At 30.6% G+C, this 22,021-nt stretch overlaps 1 protein-coding gene across 1 annotated transcript; it reads right to left on the minus strand.

Annotated features, from left to right (window-relative positions):
* Nucleotides 1-460: 460 nt before the first annotated feature.
* On the minus strand, nucleotides 461-2,969 carry LOC141659386 (tetrahydroberberine oxidase-like). The gene is made up of 2 exons (XM_074466231.1): nucleotides 2,832-2,969; nucleotides 461-2,422 (listed from the first exon to the last, which is right to left on the minus strand). The coding sequence occupies exon 2, from the start codon at nucleotides 2,296-2,298 to the stop codon at nucleotides 667-669; it is 1,632 nt and encodes a 543-aa protein (XP_074322332.1). The 5' UTR covers nucleotides 2,299-2,422; nucleotides 2,832-2,969; the 3' UTR covers nucleotides 461-666.
* Nucleotides 2,970-22,021: the final 19,052 nt, after the last annotated feature.

Here is a 22,021-nt window from a genome sequence, read left to right on the forward strand (position 1 = left end):
AGCTAAAAGTTATTGTAATTGAAGATGATTCGATCAATCTTCATTTAAGAAACACATAACAATTTAGAAATAACCTAGAAAGGCATAAATGCTTATCAAATTAAGTACATTGAGAAATGTATGATGATCCTTCAATCAACAGAAATGAACAAAGAACAACATGATTTGATATATCTGAGATATAAGGCATAACACGCGAGTGATGTATCAGTTATTCACCTGTAATTGAAGATCAATTATGCAGACAAAACTTCGAATCAAACTTCAACTGCCATTAAAATTTAAAATAAATTATCGGGCGTCCATTAAATTAGCTTTGATAACTGCAATACCATATAATTTTATAGAAGAAAACTGTGTTGTCTTGGTAATTCAAACTACATCATGTTATAAACCTTCATGATGTCTGTAAAAGGTCTTTAAGTATTAATATAAATCAGGATAGAAAGCATCTAAAAAATAAGAAAACTTGTAACTTCATTGAAGATCTTTTAATAAAGTACTTTGATAACTTATCAAATTTCACCAGAACCTCTCTTGAAGCTAAAGGAAGAATTGTTTTCGAATAAGCTGTTTGAAGGAATCTCTAGACAAAGCTAAGGCGCGCACACACACACACACTCATAGATATGCACATTTCATGTATATATCACATATATGCACACCTTACAGTTCATCTTTTGATAAAGATGGAAAAGCAGGAATGCTCTGTTCATGATTGAAGAAATTGTCAGGATCAACCAGAGTCTTTACTCTAACCAAACGCTCAAAATTGATTCCAAAGTATTTAAAACCCCATTGGCTTGCTTCTTCGTAGGTTAAGCTTCCAATCCCCAAGTCAAGATCATTGTAGTTTACATACGCAGTCCTCGGGTTCTTTGAAACGTAAGGAGCCAGGTCATTGTATAGGCTTTTGAGCCAATTCAATCTCTTTAACTGTTCATCTCTGCTCGTGTTTGCCTGCCAAGACACTCCATTATACATCATGTACAAGTTTCCAGCTCTGTGGGGAAATGGAAGCTCCGATGCTGAGAACTCATCCATTTTTCCTCCATACGGTGTCATTAATATATTAGCTGCTCCTGCCTCAAGCTCAAAATATTTCTTCCATATCATTTGAAATCCTTCTTTGGATATAGGTTCTTGAACATAGTCAGATTTTGCTTTGTAGTATAGGTAAGGAATTAAACTTCGATTCAGTAAAAGTTCATCTGATTCACCGAATCGAAAAGCAGAATTTCCAGCAAACCAAAGACAAGATTTAAGCCAACTGACTTCTCTGCAGTCATCTTTTACCAAGTCCAGTTCCGGGAAGCTGATTTGCATTATAGAAAGTAGTTTATCAACCCCTCCAAGAAACAAGGATTCAAAAGAAACAACTATAGTTCTCTTTGATCCATCTTGATTTAAATTCACTGCTTTTATTTGGATTCTTATGTATAAATCTCTATCAATTTTGGGAGCAACATATTGCCACTGATGAACAAGGTCAGTAGCACCTTGCTCTAAAGTCCTTGCAACAGAAAATATAGTAACAGTCTCTGGCACAGCAACTAGCTTCAAGTTCCACGCGACTATGATACCAAAACTAGAAGCTATACCTCCTCTAATGGCCCAAAAAAGATCTTCTCCCATAGATTTTCTATCCAGAATTTCACCATTTACATTAATCATCCGGACATCAATTACATTGTCAGCAGCAAGACCATACTTTCTTACCATAGCTCCATATCCTCCACCACTGATTAGTCCAGTGACACCAACAGTGCCCTGCACACCTCCTGGAAAGCCAAGGATGCTACTCTTTTTAGCAATCCGATAATAAACTTCCCCGATATTTGCACCACCTTGAACCCAGGCAGAGTTGTTTTCCAAATCAACATCGACAGACTGAAGATTTATCATGTCAATCATAACAAACGGGACACGTGCCGTGTAAGAAAGACCCTCAAAGTCATGACCTCCACACCGAATCCTGATATGCACACGGTGTTCTCTAGCACAGTTGACAACTGACTGTATTTGGGACTCATGGACTGGTGTAACAATAACCAAAGGCTTAAGGAACTCAGGTGATGTGAATCGAAGATTTCTTAATCCAAGCTGCAAGATGGATGTGTACGAAGAATTCTCCGGGGTAAACAACAATTCTGATATTGGATATAAATGATCTGACTGATCATTCAAACATTGAAGAAAAGCTATATACGAAGCCTGGCCCGACATTTCAGCACAATACAGATACAAAAGAATCGAAACAAGAAATGACAAGAGTGAATACGAGAACAGTGCCTTCATATTTTCTTAACTGACTTGTGAGCCAGAAAAAGAAATATCACTTATTAAGCAGCACAAGTCAGTCAGTCAATTCACCTGGTTTGAAGGCTATTGTGTGAGCCCTTAGGGTTTACCCAGTGCGCACCTGAAAGGTAGCGGCTACGGGTTAGTTACGATAAACAAAAAAAGTCAGTCAGTCACTAAAATATTTCGAAACTTAACATTTCTTTACTGACAATCCTAAATTTATACAGGCTATATCTCCAAATCTTAACAGGATTCCTTCTATATAAATAGAAAATTATCGGTACGCTGCAAGGAAATGTCAGTGCATCCAAAGAGATTCAACAGCTTAATATATCAGCATAATGCACCAAAGAGTCATATGATAAAAAAGAACAACGTAAGCAATAAAAGGGTTCATTTACTTGAGGTTTGTTTGAAGCAACTTAACAAACAGAACATAAGCAACAAGAAGAAAGCAGACTATTCAATGTACTCACTCATTCACAATGGTTGTGTAATATTTTGCAAGTATGAGTACAACTACTTACCAGACAAGAAGTTTGTTGTTGGGTTTGTTGTTAAGTTGTATACATAGTACATGTGTTTCTTTAATATCTTATCTGTATTTGCTACTTAACAAGGTGTAAAACAAAGGTTACAAAACTAACGACTTGGCTTGATTTGCCCCGTTGTAAAACTTGCCTCCAAGTATTCAATACTCCTTCCATTCCTAAAAAGGTTTATATAGTTTATGTCGAACACTTTTGCCGATACACATTTCATTGTTAATATATTTAATTTTGTATTAGTATTAAATATAAAAACTTCATAATCAATCGCTTACAAAAAGTCAAAATATAAAAAATATTTTGGGACAGAGGAAGTATCATTAACAACGGTAAAATACCGCAAACAAATTTAAATTATTGCGACAAATTATATATAAGAGTAAATAGTTAATGATGATTTTGAACTTTATTTGAAATATAATAAAATAATTATTACTCATACTAGCATAAATCCCGTGCGATGCACGGGTTCCCGTTAATATTTTAAATTTTTATTTATTCCGTTATATTATATTTTTAAAATATTTATATAAATATATAATAATTATAAATTTATAATAAAAATAATAAAATAACCTGTGATCATAATTTAGTAGAATAAGTATAATATTTTTAGAAGTTTAACAATTTAGTAGTTTAGCAGATATATAACACTATTTATTTATTTTTTAATAATAGGATAAGTTGTATTCGTAGTTTAGTAGAATAAGTAGACTATTTTTAGTAGTTTAAGAATCTAGTAGTTTATTGAATATATAACATTGTTTATTTATTTTTGTAATAATCAAAATTAGGGAATAACCGTTAAATCAAATTATACCCTATTACGGTTATTATAGTATAGTACATACTAATGTATTATTTGACAAATGTTATCTGTGAGATGATTTATTTTTAATCATATTTTCAAATTCTTTTTTTCTTAGCGGGAAAAGTTAAATATTATACTAAGAAGTCAAATACTAAGATATGGTTGCGTTCTCATTATACTGCAGGGAACACAATTTGTACAAAATAACTATTGTCTTGGTTTGAAAACAAACATTTCATTTTAAATGATAGATTTCAAATGTTATGATTTGAGTTTTTATTTTAAATTCTTATATATTATCTTGAATTTCAAATTAAATCCAAATCCAAACTATTTTACTTATTCAAATATGTTATTTAATTAAATTTTAAATTTCAAATTTAAATTAAAGCTACCAAACGGGCACTAAGATAATTTCAACCAACACATGTACTATATAAATAGAACGGGATAATTTAGACTAGAGCCCCAGGTGGTTCTAACAACTACCTGCCGCATTGAAATATTGCGGCAGCCCCTGCAACATTGTTTGCAGGTAGTGCAATGAAACATTGCTGAAGGACAGTGTTTGCCCACTTTATTTTTTCTAATTTATTTTTTGTGTTAAAAATGAATTTTTAAATATTTTTTCGAACTTATATTTTGATATTTTTGAATTAATATTTTAAACTAAAATATTTAAATTTTAATATTGAATTTAAATTTTTTGAATGAAAATTTATTTTTTAATTATTTGTTCGAAATAGTATTTTCGAATTTTTATTATAACGGAATATTGTGAGTTTTATGTTTTTTTTAATATTGTGAGTTTTTTTTTATTTTTCTTGTACTTGTCCAATTTAATTTATCAATTTTTAATTTATAGTAAACGAATATAATGCTAAAAATTGAAAATGTGGAAAACTAAAAAAAATTAAATTTTATCGATTTTTCGTTAGCTATAAAAATATATATAAAATAACTCAACCCCCGGAATGCTAAACATTTTTTGGTAGCAAATAAAAAAAATACCCTGTGTCACCTACATCATTGTTTCATTGCGGCTAGTGCAATGAAACATTGCTGGAGGACGTTGTTTTAAATGTAACGGTTCTTCCTCTCGTTATTTTTCTAATTTATTTTTTTTGTTAAAAATGAATTTTTAAATATGTTTTCGAACTTATATTTTGATATTTTTGATTTAATATTTTAAACTAAAATATTTAAATTTAATATTGAATTTAAAATTTTTGAGTGGAAAAGTATTTTTTAATTATTTGTTCGAAATATTATTTTCGAATTTTTATCTTAACGGAATATTGTGAGTTTTATGATTTTTTTAATATTGTTAGTTTTATATTATTTTATTTTTCTTGTACTTGTCCAATTTAGTTTATCAATTTTTAATTTATAGTAAATGAATATATTGCTAAAAATTGAAAATGTGGAAAACTAAAAAAAATGAAATTTTATAAATTTTTCGTTACTAATAAAAAAATATAAAACAACTGAGTCCCCGAAATACTAAACATTTTTTCGTAATAAGTAAAAAAAATAACATTTGCCACCTGTAGCATTGTTTCATTGCTGCTAGTGCAATGAAACATTGCTGTAGGTGGCTTTTTCAAGATTTTATATATGTTGGGGCTGGCTGAAAACCTCCCGCAATGACTCATTGCGGCAGTGTTTTTTATTATTATTTTGCTCTCATTTATTTTTTTAAAATTAAAATTATGTATAAAAAATATTTAATTCATCATAACTTCATTAAAGAGTACAAATGTGTTGTTATACATAATTTTGACATATTTAAAATTTAAATTAAAATAATTTGATTAGAATTTACTCAAAAAAGTTTTAGAGAAGACGACACATTTCGATCAATAAACAATCATACTTGCAATACTCAATTCATACATTTCAGTTACTATCTTAGGTTTTTTATTTTTTTCATTAAAACAAATAATTTTAATTATTTTTCCGATTATATATCTAATTTATTTTTAAAATTTTAACTCATTATACAATTGATAATAACTGGGAAGTAGTAATAAAATTAGAAAATATAGAACAAATGGTTGTTAAAATTAATTATATATTTTCTAACTCCGTTATTATCGAAAAAAAATAATTCATTAAAATATAGTTTTTTGTTATTTTAGAAATTAAATAAAAACAGTAATCCTGCCGCAATATTTCATTGTGGTAGGTACCTCCCGCAATGTCTCATTGCTGAAGTTCTGCTGCAATGAAACAATCCAGGGCATCAGTGGTTACTACAACCACCTGGTTTGTGGACCAAATCCCTTTAGACTAACTATTATATATATATATATATTATATATATATATAGGGTTTTGGTCCACAACTCCGGGTGGTTGTAGCACCGCCGCATTGTTTCATTGCAGCAGACCTCCAACAATGAGACATTGAGGGAGGTACCTACTACAATGAAATAATGCGACAGAATTCCTATTTTTATTTAATTTCTAAAATAACAAAAAATTATGTTTTAATGAATTAATTTTTTTTCGATAATAACGGAGTTAGAAAATATATAATTAACTTTAACAATCATTTGTTCTATATTTTCTAATTTTATTACTACTTCCCTTTTATTATAAATTGTATAATGAGTTAAAAATTTAAAAATAAATTAGATATATAATCGGAAAAATAATTAAAATATTAGTTTTAATGAAAAAAAATAAAAAATCTAAGATAGTAACTGAAATGTATGAATGGAGTATTGCAAGTATTTCGAAAATACTATTTCGAACAAATAATTAAAAAATACATTTTCACTCAAAATTTTTATATTCAATATTAAATTTAAATATTTTAGTTTAAAATATTAATTCAAAAATATCAAAATATAAGTTCGAAAAAATATTTAAAAATTCATTTTTAACAAAAAAATAAATTAGAAAAAATAAAGCGGGCAAGAACCGTTACATTTAAAACAGCGTTCTCCAACATTGTTTCATTAGAGTTTCATTGCACTAGCCGCAATGAAACAATGTTGTAGGTGGCACCGGGTTTTTTTTATTTGTTACGAAAAAATGTTTAGTATTCCGGAGCTGAGTTGTTTTATATTTATTTATAACTAACGAAAAATCGATAAAATTTCACTTTTTTTAGTTTTCCACATTTTCAATTTTTAGCATTATATTCGTTTACTATAAATTAAAAATTGATAAATTAAATTTGACAACTACAAGAAAAATAAAAAAACATAAAACTCACAATATTAAAAAAAACATAAAACTCAGAATATTCCCTTATAATAAAAATTCGAAAATTCTATTTCGAACAAATAATTAAAATATACATTTTCACTCAAAAATTTTAAATTCAATATTAAATTTAAATTCTTTAGTTTAAAATATTAATTTAGAAATATCAAAATATAAGTTCGAAAAAATATTTAAAAATTCATTTTTAACAGAAAAAATAAATTAGAAAAAATAAAGCGGGCAAGAACCGTTACATTTAAAATAACGTATTTCAGCAATGTTTCATTACACTAGCCGCAATGAAACAATGCTGTAGGTGGCAGATGGTATTTTTTTTATTTGTTATGAAAAAATGTTTAGCATTCCGGGGGCTGAGTTGTTTTTTTTATATAGGTAATGAAAAATCAATAAAATTTCATTTTTTTTAGTTTTCCACATTTTCAATTTTTAGCATTATATTCGTTTACTATAAATTAAAAATTGAAAAATTAAATTGGACAAGTACAAGAAAAATAAAAAAAATATAAAACTCTCAATATTAAAAAAACATAAAACTCATAATATTCCCTTATAATAAAAATTCGAAAATACTATTTGGAACAAATAATTAAAAAATATATTTTCACTAAAAAAATTTTAAATTCAATATTAAATTTAAATATTTTAGTTTAAAATATTAATTCAAAAATATCAAAATATAAGTTCAAAAAAATATTTAAAAATTCATTTTTAACAAAAAAATAAATTAGAAAAAATAAAGCGGGCAAAACCGTTACATTTAAAATAGCGTCCTGCACAATGTTTCATTGCACTAGCCGCAATGAAACTAGGTGGCAGAGGGTATTTTTTTTATTTGTTATGAAAAAATGTTTAGCATTCCGGGGGTTGAGTTGTTTTTTTATATAGGTAATGAAAAATCGATAAAATTTCATTTTTTTTAGTTTTCCACATTTTCAATTTTTAGCATTATATTCGTTTACTATAAATTAAAAATTGATAAATTAAATTGGTCAAGTACAAGAAAAATAAAAAAAACATAAAACTCTCAATATTAAAAAAACATAAAACTCATAATATTCCTTTATAATAAAAATTCGAAAATACTATTTCGAACAAATAATTATAAAATATATTTTCACTCAAAAATTTTAAATTCAATATTAAATTTAAATATTTTAGTTTAAAATATTAATTCAAAAATATCAAAATATAAGTTCGAAAAAATATTTAAAAATTCATTTTTAACAAAAAAATAAATTAGAAAAAATAAAGCGAGCAAAACCGTTACAGTTAAAAGAGCGTCCTCCAGCAATGTTTCATTGCACTAGCCGCAATGAAACAATTCTGTAGGTGGCATAGGGTAATTTTTTTTATTTGTTACGAAAAAATGCTTAGCATTCTGGGAGTTGAGTTGTTTTATATTTTTTTTATAGCTAACGAAAAATCGATAAAATTTTATTTTTTTAGTTTTCCACATTTTCAATTTTTAGCATTATATTCGTTTACTATAAATTAAAAATTGATAAATTGAATTGGACAAGTACAAGAAAAATTAAAAAAAAAAACATAAAACTCACAATATTAAAAAAATATAAAACTCATAATATTCCCTTATAATAAAAATTCGAAAATACTATTTCGAACAAATAATTAAAAAATATATTTTCACTCAAAAATTTTAAATTCAATATTAATTTTAAATTCAATATTAAATTTAAATATTTATTTTTAAATATTAATTCAAAAATATCAAAATATAAGTTCGAAAAAATATATAAAAAATTATTTTTAACAAAAAAAATAAATTATAAAAAATAAAGCGGGCAAACAGTGTTCTCCGTCAATGTTTCATTGCACTAACTGCAATGAAACGATGCTGTAGGGGTTGCCGCAATTCCTCAATGTGCAGGTGGCCACCTGAGCCTAGGAAGGGCACCCATATATACATATACATATATATATATATATATATATAGTCAAGTTCTATGGAGACCACGGTAACCACTTATGTTCTGCAACTAAAATCTTACATAAAAATATTGTAAAATGTATTATTTTATGAATAATGTTCTACAAAGATTATTATTTTATTCAAAATCATGAACATCATACATGTACTGCATGTAGAACATTACAAAATGTTTTATTCTACGAAATATGTTAGATTATTATTTTATTCAAAATCATGAACATCATACATGTACTGGATGTAGAACATTACAAAATGTTTTATTCTACGAAATATGTTTAGTTTGCAGAACATTTGTTCAAATTGCAGAACATATACATTATACTTATTAAGCTTAAATGATCTTTAACAATTTTAATGAATTAGTGATACTCGTAGAACATATTTCACAAATTAATATATTTCATAGTATTTTGATCGCAAAACATAGGCGGTCTCCGAGGTCTCCGATAAAAATGTAGTCTCCATAATTTTTTTTTCTCTCTCTCTATAGACTCCATAGAATCTAACTCATATATATATATATATATGTGTGTGTGTGTATTAGCTTAAATCCTGTCATGCATGAGTTTACATTAATATTTATATATTTTTAAATATTATTCATCCAATTCTATAATAAATTTAACTTTAATATATTTATATAAATATGTAATAATTATATATACTTAGAAGCGGTATAAGTTGTGGTTGTAATTAAGGAGAACAATGACATTGTATCTAATAATTTAATAATTTAATAGTTGTATAATACTATATATTTTATTTTTAATAAAAAAAATAAGCGGATAAATGTTAACCAGATTAAACTCATTCATATATTGCTTTCTATCTTTACCGAGTACTCGCTGATATGTATTTATTCATCATTACCCATTTTAAAGTGTATTTTCAAACTTCTTGCCCAATTGGTTGAGCAGTCACTATCTTTCGGGTGCGCAGTGGGTAAACTCCACGGGCTCATGCAATAGCTTGTAAATCACGTGAACCAAGATAAACCGCATTTAAGCGACATGCTCTGACTCAGAAGGCATAATTATAAATTCTCCTCCCGTGAGATTCGAACTTGTGACAAAGAGTATAGTTATCCCCTCTTTAACCAATTGAACCAACCATTGCGGCCCAATTGGTTGAGTTTCGATTCTCGAAATCTGAAATATTCAACTTGCGGGCGATACAATGAACGAATAACAAATAATTAGGTAAGTGTCATATGAATATATCATGAGGTAAGGTTTGTTTCGACTTTTTTCAATTTAAGTGATCAAATTCTTGAGATTTTTATTTATTTGAAGTTGGTATTAATTCTTGCATATATGTTGTATCATTCTTTCACTTTTTTATGTATTGAGGATCTTTCAAGAAAGTTGATTTTTATTTTTCGGAATGAGTGAAAGGCTGCGTACACCTTATCCTTTCTAAGACCCTTCTTTAAGCAAAATATACTTCATATTTTTTATTTGGTTTAGATAGATGTACGTGCTAAACTGTAAAATCCTGCCCGAATCTATACTATACTATATATCTATACTATACTATAATAGCCGAAATGGTGTATAATTTGTAATTTGGTTAACCCCTCATTTTGGTTATCACTTTTCATCACGACCGTCGGATCTTCTTCATCATATAATCAGAGCCGTTAAATCCAAATACATAAATAATACACTTTCACAAGTTCTCAGGTTCGAATCCCGTCAACAACAAACATTTGTATTATTATTTGTAAAGATACATATAGGTTCTCATGTTCGAATCCCGTTAACAACAAATATTTAAATTATTATTTATAAAGATACATATAAATTTTCAAGTTTGAATCTAAAAATAACAAACATTTACATAATTATTTATGAATAAAATCTCATACATCATATACTATTTATACAATTTGAACTTAAATTAAAATTATACACAATGAATAAAATCAGTATTTAGTATTTAATTATTTATATATAATTTTAATAAAATTATATAAAATAAAAATAAAAATATTAAGGAAGACCCGTGCATCGCACAGGCCGTAAGCTAGTATATATATATATATATATATATATATATCTATACTATACTATTATAAGCAAAACACTCTATATTTGGTAGTCGGTTGCTCGGTACAGTTGTTTGGTACGATAAATAACAACCGTCAGATCTAAAGTCAGATAGACGAGAACCGTTGGATGCAATAATAAATATTATTATATTAATATTAAACTGCTCTCATTAATTCAGGGTTCGAACCTCACCAACAGCTTATTATATTTAAACTTTTATATTATTTATTTTAACAATTTCTACAGGTTCAGGGCTCGAATCCCGTGAACAACATATTATATTATATTATTTATTTTCAGTCAAGTCTCAAATTATCACAAAACATCCCCTATTTGGTAATCAGTTGTTCGGTACAGTCGTTTGATACGACAAATAACAACCATCAGATTTAAAGTCTGATAGATGGGAACCGTTGGATGCAGTAATAAAATAATATTTAAACTGCTCTCATGGATCCAAAGTTTGAACCCCAATTAGTGGCAAAACTTCAATTTAATCCTTATTAACATATTTTAATATATAATAAACATATATACAAATTTGTAATCTCAATCAAATAAATAAATTGTCTCATTAATTTTATATCATGTTACGCTATTGTCTCTAACCTTGTCTATGATTTTATTAGGTTTTGACAAATTACCTTAACGGTCCCTTACGTCTGATTAATTTACAGAAATACCGATGGTTTAACTATTGTGCTACTTGCTCGCTGTGAGCAGTCGCCTGTGACTGCCCAGGACTTTTTTGCGAAGTTTCAAAATTCGGAAATCGATTTCAATTACTTTTATTCCGAAAAAATAATTATTCGTAACTCACAGGATATGAGTAATATATTGAGTATTTTTTAAAAATATTTTTCTTATACATTAAAATATATCATTTAATTAGAGCGCGATAACATAGCTCAAGTGATTAAGCGCTTATTTGTTCTGGATTCGATTTTCGCTCATCCCCGAAATTTGTTAGAACAGATACTTAATCGTAAGGTGTATAAGCTAAATTAGTCAAAAAAAAGTTATATCATTCAATTTTATTTTTCATGTTAAATATGTAAAATACAGAATTGTACTTAATAAGATTGGATCTAAGAAAGCTAAGTAGATACAAAAAATAAAGTATTTTGATGTTATTATTTATTATTCATTATATTAAATATTCTTTATGGAGTATAATCCATATAGACCATATACCGATAATAATTATTTAATTTATAGATTAAATAATAACTAATAATATATATTTTAATAATACAATAGCAATAGTTCAGATATATACTTGGACCCAAAAGTAAATTCCAAGTAATAGAGTCCAAATATATATTTGAGAGGATCATTTGTATTTCCTTACTCTTTTTTTTGGGAATTTGTTAAATATACCAACTTTTGAAAATTTATTTGCAACTCTACTATCTTACTTAAAATTTTGCAAATTTACTATCTTTTTAAACATTAAAATAATTAAATTCCAAAAATACCATCTTCATCTTCACACTCCTTTTTTTAACTTCTCTAGCCTCTCTCTCTCACTCTTCTCTCACCCACTCTCTCTCCTCCTCATTATACAACCTCATCCTCCACAATTTCATCAATAACCACCTCTTCCACTCATCCGCCACCACTCACCTCCGATAATTACCTCATCCACGCATCTGCCTCCGTAACCACCATCACCTCCCTGGCTCCCTCTCTTCTTCCACCATAACCACCACCACCACCTCCATATCCACCGCCACCGTCTTCACGACGACCTTCATATCACCTCCACCGCCTTCACGACGGGCTCCTTCATATCCACCGCCACCTCAATAACCTCCGGCACCTTCACGACGTCCACCGTCGCCACCTCCACCACTTCCGCGTGACTAAGCTTCGTTGACGATGATGTTACAGCCGTCTAACTCCTTGCCGTTCATTCCTTCAATCGCATCACGCATCGACTTCTCGTCCTTAAATGTAACAAATCCAAAGCCTTTTGATCTCCCTGTTTCACGATCGTTGATGATCTGCACATTAATCATTATTAACGACTTAGGTGGGGTTGTTTTCGGTTGATTTCATGGTTACTTAGGTGGGGTTGTTTTCAGTTGATTTCATGGTTACTTTTGTGGTATTAGTATTGGCCCCGGGGTATTCATTTTTCGCCATTTGCAACCACCTGGACAACTTATTTTGCAACTAAAAGTAATTTTCAATATATTTTTTCAAATTTGCATTTGTGGTTGTATATATGGTTGCTAGAAGTTGTTGATATGGTTGCAAATGCAACCTCCATATTTTTGCAAATATTTTTTGAAATATAATATTTTTGCAATATTTTTTAAAAATTGAAAGTATTTTTACAAAAAGTTTATAAAATTTAGGTATTTATGAGAAAAGCCCTTTTTTTACAGGAGTAACAATTCCATTTTCATCCATTTTGTTCCTGTACACCCACTTAGTTCCAATTATACTTCTGTTCTTTGGTGCATGGACTAATTTCCAAACTTTGTTTCTCTCAAACTGATCCAGCTCCTCCTGCATGGCACATATCCAGTCAGGATCCAATAGGGCTTCTTCAGTTTTCTTGGGCTCTACTTGAGACAGAAAACATGCATGTAGGCATTCAGTAGCAGTTGCACTTCTAGTTCTCACACCAGCTGAGGGATCACCAATAATAGCTTCTACTGTATGACTCCTATCCCACTTTCTGGTGTGTGTCTGTTGACTAGTGCCTTCATCATTTTCTTCAATATTACCATGACTGTCATTTCCATTCTCTCCTTCTCCCCCTGAGTTTGTGCCATCAAATTCAGGTGTCTGAAGAGAGCTTTCATTTTCATGATTTTGTTCAGAGATCTCTTCATTTGTCACTTGTTGTGTCACAACTTCATTTTCCTCATCAGAATCACTGTCAATGGTTAGATTTCTAAATGCAAGGGCTTCAGCATCATTTACATCAAGGCATTCCAAGCCTGGACACTTGTCATCATCAAAAGTCACATCTGTGCTTTTCATAATTTTCTTTTGATCAATCACATAAACTTTATAGGCTGTTCTTTCCAATGAATATCCTAGAAAAATTGCTTCAAAAACTTTAGAGTCAAATTTCCCCACATATTCAAAGTTGTCTTTTAGAATATAACACTTGCTTCCAAACACATGTAGATGCTTCACTGTAGGCTTCCTGTTAGACATGATTGAGTAGGGTGATTTGTCATGAGCTTTGTTGATGAGATATCTGTTTTGAGTGTAGCATGCAGTATTAACAGCCTCTTCCCAAAAACTAGTTGGCAACTGAGCATCTTGTAGCAAAGTTCTAGCAGCTTCAACCAATATTCTATTTTTCCTCTCAACTACTCCATTCTGTTGAGGTATTCTAGCTGCTGAAAATTCTTGAACAATGCCTTTGCTTTTGCAGAATTCACTTAATGTTGAGTTTCTGAATTCTGTTCCATTATCACTTCTCAATCTTTTCACACTAACCTTTCCTTCAGCTTGCTTCTCAATTTTCTCGATGTGCTCAATTATAATGTTTGGAGTTTCATCTTTAGAGTACATGAACTCAACCCAAGTGTATCTTGAAAAATCATCAACCATGACAAGGGCATATTTGTTCCTTCAAATGGACAAGACATTTACTGTCCCAAACAAGTCCATGTGAATAAGTTGCAGAGGTGCACTTATAGAATTCACAGATTTTGACTTGTGACTTGATCTTTTCATTTTTCCTTTCTGACAAGCTTCACAAACTTCCAGTTGAGCAAATTCCAGATTGGGCATGTCTCTCACAAGTTCCTTCTTGACTAGGCTGTTGATTGCTTTGAAATTCAAGTGAGATAGTTTTTTATACCACAATTTGCTTTGCTCTTATGATGCCTTGGTGTTGAAATAACACATTCCATCCTTATTTGTTGAGTCTAAGTCTGCAACAAACAAGCTTCCTTTTCTTACTCCTTTAAGAGCAATTTCACCAGTCTTTTTGCTAATAAAAGCACAATCTTCTTTGTTGAAAACAACTTGAAAACCTCTGTCTGCAAATTGTATAACACTTAGGAGATTTACTTCTAATCCAGCAACTAGTGCTACATCTTCAATGACAACATTTCCAGAAACAATCTTTCCATATCCCATTGTTAATCCTTTGCTGTTGTCTCCAAAGGTTACCAAAGGGCCAACCATCTCCCCAAATTGTGATAGTAGGGCTTTATCACCTGTCGTATGCTTGGAGCATCCACTATCAATGATCCATATGACCTTCTTTCCTTTGCCCTGCACACAATGAGGATTAAGTGTATTTAGCTACCCAAACTGTGTTGGGTACTTTCTTTATGTTAACTGATTTTGCAGAAGTAGAATGAGAATTTTGAGATAAAATGGAATTCATAGACTGTTGAGCATTTTCCCTTTCAGATATAGAACCAACTTTTGATTCTATGAGATCAATTCTCAATTTGTGGCAACTCTTCATCACTTTCATGTTGCAGGGAATGCAATCAAACTTGTCACATAATGAATAGGGATCATTTGCCTTAGCTTCATTGTACTTGCAGACTCCTTCAGGTGGATTGCTAACAGTCTTTTTACAAAGATGAGTTAGGTGATTCATTGATCCATAATTCTCACACTTCTTTCTAGGAGCATCTGCTACATAAGCAAAATTATTGCTTTTGTTTATCCCAATCTTTCCATTTCTATTCTTCTTTTTCTTTTTGACCTGTTTAGCTTTAATCTCCTTCACAGGCTCCTTAGTTTCTTGATTGGCTTTTGGTGTTTCAACAGAGATGGAATACTGAGTTGTCTCATCATTTTTCTTTTGCTTGTCCTCAACAGCTATCTCTTGTTTGATGATCAACTCTTCTTCACTGAAGTTCACCTCACATGCCTTGAACAAAGGTGATTCAACTTTCTTCAAAATAATTGGAATATCTTCAGTTTGAGTTGATTTCCCTTTGTCACTGACATACTTCCTCTTATTGTTCAAATCCTCATAATCAAGACCAATGGCAATGTTTGCACATGGCTTGTTCTTTTCATGATATTGTCCAATCAACTCAGAAGCATTTTTGAAGGATTTCAGCTTTATTTCATTCTTCTCCTGCCTTTCTCTCAACACTGCTTCAATTTCAATTACACACTTTAATTTATTCTTTAAGTATGCAATTTCTTGTTTAGCAGCATCAAGCTCAACCAACAACAATTCAGTCTCTTGTTTTTCACTCTCAAGTTTTTCACTGATCTTTTTTAATCTGCTAACTTCCTCATTTGCAGCAACCATGCTTGTATGAATGTGGAACATTTCTGTGCTCATCTTTTCAACAATTTCCTTATATTGACTCACATTTAAATCAATTGTGGTGAGAGTTGGTACCTGTGATTTAGATGATGAAGAGTCTCCTTGCTCCAAGGCCATGAGTGCATAGTTTCCAACTTCTTCATCTTCATCATTATCTGAATCATCCCAGCACTTGCCCTCAGTAATATAAGCTTTCCCTTGTTGCTTCTTTAGAAGAGCATCATACTTTGCTTCCAATTCAAGATAAGCCTTGTCTTTCTTTGCTTTCTTAGGTTTCCTACATTCTGTAGCAAAATGGCCCAACTCATCACAGTTAAAGCATCTTATTTTTGATCTATCAACATATCCAGTTTTGTAGCCAGTTTTGCTATCAGGAGCGTAATTCCCTTTTCCTTTCCAGCCGCTGTCTTTGTTGAAGAACTGTCCTTTGCTTTTGAAAAATTTTGGTTTCTTTACTCTAATATTAGAGAATTTTCTAGCCAAGTAAGCCATTGATTTGTCTAGCTCATCAAGCTCATCAAGCTCATCAAGAGTGTAGAACTCATCTTCTTCATCCAATTCCAGTATGACTTGCTCTTCAGTGTCATTGACTCTTTTCTCACTTGTAGGAATGACTGGAGTTGGGGATCTTTGCTCATCATTAAAAGTATGGCCTTCATTCACAATCAGTGCACTTGAGCCATCCATTACATATCCTTGACCAGCCCTTAATGACCTCTTTTGAATCATTTCAAGTTCATAAGTTTTCAGAACCCCATAGAGCACTTCCAGTGTGATTTTACTCAAATCCCTTCCTTCTCTGATTGCAGAGATCTTTTGTTCCAAATGGTCAGGGAGAGTGAGCAAGAATTTCAAATTCACTTCTTCAACATCATAAAATTTATCATGAAGCTGCAAGTCATTTATCAGCTTATTAAACCTTTCAAACACATCAGTAATACCCTCCTTTAGTTTAGCCATAAAACCCTCATACTGAGAAATCAATATCCTTCTTTGATTTGACCTAACCTCCTCAGTTCCTTCACAAAGTATTTCAATCTTTTCCCAGATCTGTTTAGCAGTGTCACAGTTGACAATATTATTACACATTACATTGTCAAGTGACTCAATTAGTATCAGTTGCAAAACACTGTCTAGGGAAACTTTCTCTCTTTCAGGTTTAGTATACTCAGAAGGATCCTTGGGAGCATAATGAGCTAGAATAACCATATCTCCATCTGTGGTTTCCTCAACTCTAACTACAGGAGTGAAGGGCCCATTCTTGAGGATACCAATGTAAAGGTGATTGGCCATTCTTATAAACACCATAAAGTGTAATTGGCCTTATCAAAGGGAGGAATCTTGATACTATTGATTTTCTGTGTATTCATTTTTCCAAGATCTAATCTGTTTACTTTCAGATTTTGCTCTGATACCACTTGTTAGATATGAATACAACATAGAGGGGGGGGGGTGAATGTGTTTTGGCTTAAATATTTGATTTTCGATCGACTTAGGCTTTAGCAGTTGGTTGTTGTTAATAATTTAGTAGAATGGATGTTAAACATAAATAGCTGAGCAAATATGTAAAACAAAGATCTTCAAAACTCACTTAATTTTATATTAAAAATCAAGCAGTGTTTTGCTACAAAATCTCTAAGTTCTTGTTTTAGAACTTAGCTTCTTTCTTGAGAGAGAACACACAATTTTTCTAATCTGATTGTTCTCTTTTTAACTTAACTAGAGGACCAGTGTTAACTTTATAACTCAGTTAACTGCTGGTTTAAATAGTGGATAATAAAAATGCTATTATCTTTTCTAAACTGTCACTTGTCATTTCTATTTATAGAAAAGCAAATCTTCCATTTCTGGCTTAGCATATCTTTAGCTTCCCGTGATTACTTTAATCTCCTCTGTCAGTTAATCTTTGTCGTTGATCTTCCACATCTCTTAAGCTGCTTTTTGTAGACTTGTCAATCCAGCTGTGTGAATTGTTTATTGATTTGCAACCTTGGATATTGAATTGTTCTGCAATTCTGTACTTAGAGAAATTTCTTCACTTCGAGATCTCCAATTAAGTCGTAGAGAACTCGACATCTCAATAGGCATGTTGGCTTGTCGATATCTCTGAAACTTCATTGTTGCCTAGACTTATCGACAACTCTGAGTTCTCTAGTGAATTTTGGTTTATCGATAACTCAGAGTTCTCTAATGAATGTATACTTGTCGATATCTCTGAGTTCTCGACAGACAATTCCTGAGTTCTCTATACCCGGTGGATGTTGTTTATCCGTCGAGTAGTGATGGTTTATCCGTCGAGTAGACATTCCTCATCCATCGAGTAGATATTGCTCATCCGTCGGGTAGATGTTACTCATCCGTCAATACTCTCTGGAGTTTAAATGACTTCTCGATAAGTCATTCTGGAGTTCTCGAATGATTTCTTTATAACACTAATTCTGTGACTTGTAGAGATCTTGACTTAGAATGTTTTACACCAAATATATTTATTCAACTCCAAGCTTCTTCATAATTCTTCTGAGGCATGATCTTCTTGATCTTCTTCCAGATAGAATTCTTAGGCTTGACACTGTTCAGAGAAAAATGCTCCAGTCTGCTCCATTTATATTTTACAGACATTAAGTGTTACAAGTATGAATTACAAATTAAGGTTACAATACAACTAATCTTAGGGTTGTCAGTATGACTTAGTCTTGTTATGATACAGACATGTCTTGCACAACAGTAAGTTATAATGGTAAGTTGATTTTAGAATGGTAAGTTATAATGGTAAGTTGATTTCAAAGATTTTAATGAAAGATTTTGTAGAAATTTAAAAATTAGAAAAATAGAATGGTAAGTTATAATGGTAAATTTATTTTAAAGATTTTAATGAAAGATTTTGTAGAAATTTTAGGAAGGTAATTGTAGTTTTTGATATTTATTAGTTCAAAAAATTGAAAAAATTAGAAAAATAGAATGGTAAGTTGTCTCTCCTTTATATAAGTATATTGATTAATTGATTGATGATTGATTGATTATTAATTCTAAAAATCGAATAAATTAGAAAAATACAATTAAACGATTTGAGAAGCGCCATCTAAACGCCCCTATCTTTTCCTTTGAGAGGCGCCACCTAAATGCCACTATGTTCTCCTTTACATAAGTATATTGATTAGAGTTAAGTACTCGGATAACGCACAGGTTCAAGTAAAATATATTTATCCTATATTTTCCCCCATATTTTTCTTCATTCAAAAGGCTGTGAAGGTAATTTATTTATCTTATCCAAAGTCGATTTTTGGGCTTATTTAGCTCACGGTTCCATGTAATTTTTGCATAATAAATAAACCAAAACTATGAATCCATTCCATATAGATTTTGGTTCCCCTAAATGGATTAAAATGTTGTAAATCCTGCTTTAGTTTCTGTAATGCTAGGGTCATCAACAGCTATAACGCTGATACAAAATTGACCGTACATCTACAATACACAAGATTCATCATCATGAAAACAGAGAAGCAACATTGTTCTATGAAACACACTGGAAAAAAAAGTTACCTCATTGGTAAAAAAAAATAAAGCCCCGGGCTTAACAACCATCAGGGCTGTACACGGTTCAGATCGGATCGATTTCGGGGTAAAAGTTGAACCAAATCGCGAAAAGCGGTTTTTGAAAATTATCATCTGCAACCGTAAATGCGGTTGCGGTTAACCGCGTCAATTGCGGTTGCGAATTTACGATTATTGCGGATCGGTTTGCGGTTCAAGCACTTATTTTAAAATAATTAATAATTTGAAAAAAAAATAAATTCAGAATATTAATAAGTTCAAGTTTAAGTTATGTAATAAATCTACATTCAAAAATAAAATACAAAACAAATGCTCCGTGTGAAGTAAGAATATTAACAACATACAAAAATATGGAGGTGGGAGAAAAGAAAAAAGAAAAAGATAAAAATAAAATTACATGTTGATTATATTTTTCATTTATTTTGGTTATATATCTTATAATGATTGTGATTCTTATGAATGAAATCTTAACATTAACCTAAGATTAATTGATAAATGTGTATACTTATTAATTTATATCATATCAAATTTATTTTTGGAAATATATTTTATTATAAATATATGTTATGAGTTGCGGTTGCGGTTTTGCATTGCAATTTTCGAGAATTTAAAACCGCATCCAAATCGCGAATGAGCGGTTTTTAAAATTTAAATCCACAAACTGTTAGTGTTTGTGCCCTAAAGACAACACTATAATATTTTAGTTTAAGACATTTGGATTATTAATATTTATATTCTATCAATTATTCCCTTTATAATTTATTATGTCTTAATTTACTGCGATATAAATGTTAGATTAATAAATTTTCTTGAAATATGATTTGAATTCTATATCTTTAAGTACGTGACTTAGAAATGATATTATGGGAATGGTATAAATATTCCTAAAGATCCCTAGTCGAGTATTTTAATTAAGGAACAATAATAATGTATTAAGACTGGTGTGTTTGTTGACTGATGATCACATCTCATTGATCATAGGTATAGTGATACTAAAGTCAAAAACACAGGCATATGTAAATGTACATGGTGCTGGACAGACCCAATGTGAGATTCTATATGTCTGTTGTGTCATAAGTAATTCTCACAGTGATAATGATGTAATGGTCCTTAGACTTGAAATCATTATATTTTATACGAGAATTAATGTACTTTGATTACATTAAAAGTTAACTTTAATCGGGTAATGATAAAAGTGTATTTCGGGTATATTATGAATCGTATGAGAAATATGAATGATCTATGAAGGATTTAACCCTCCGAATTTTAGGAGTGATATTATTGACCTCTTGTGTGAGCTAGACTATGAAATGTGTGGCTACACTCAAATATTGATTTGATATGATAGGATAGTCTACTCATTAATTAAGGAAACTTGGATTAAACTATGATGAGGATGACACATTACATGCCTATAGTTTAATCAATAATATTTGGTTAAAGGGATTATATTACATTATACATTATTCACGAAAGGTTTAATCGATCACTGATTAATCTCTTAGAGACAGTACCTGAATTTAAAAAGCAAATCATCTCTCCGAGACTCCGACATTATTGATAGTCAAGATTGATGGTTTAATATTCAGGATTTTGACAACTAAACTTTCTAATGTAAGGCTATAATATACACCTGTCCTATATGCTTTCTTTAGACACATACCAAGAGATAATAGTTATCAATTCAAAGACGAAAACAACAAAAAAGTGACGAAAACATACTCCTAAAAAGGTGGTTCTCCAGGCTCCCTCGAGACATGAATTCATAAACCAGCAACCGCTGATCATCTTCAATGCAATAACCAATCAGCTTAACCAAGTTTGGATGAATGAGGTCACCTAGAAAACTAACTTCAGCCTGACAAAGGAGATTCTTAAAATATCAATAACACTAGAAATAGATTGAACAGACATCAAAAGAACATAGATTAAAAAAAAGTAGGGAAAATGTAGATGTAGAGGAAGGAAATAGGAGGTAAATATTGAGATATGTAAGGGGCAACAGACCAGCCATTCTTTGTGACCCTGAAGTCCATCATGGTTAAGAGTTTTTACAGCAACCGTAAGACCAGTTCCAGGTTTCACAGGTGCTGTACCATTCTCTTCGATCCACCCCTTAAATACACAACCAAATCCCCCTTCACCAAGAAGACTATCAGGCCTAAAATTTCTAGTGGCCATCTTAAGATCATTAAATGCAAATTTCCGAAGCCAAGAAGCAATTTTAAGTTCCTCTTCAAGTTTGGAAGTGGATGTACTACTTTGTGCAGTACTGGTTGTAGTTGATGAGATT

The sequence above is a fragment of the Apium graveolens genome, chromosome 5 (assembly GCF_009905375.1).
Source record: "Apium graveolens cultivar Ventura chromosome 5, ASM990537v1, whole genome shotgun sequence".
Classification (NCBI taxonomy): domain Eukaryota; kingdom Viridiplantae; phylum Streptophyta; class Magnoliopsida; order Apiales; family Apiaceae; genus Apium; species Apium graveolens.

Excerpts from the sequence above, each read along its gene's own strand:
- LOC141659386 (XM_074466231.1), bottom strand. The coding sequence starts at position 2,298 with ATGAAGGCACTGTTCTCGTATTCACTCTTGTCATTTCTTGTTTCGATT.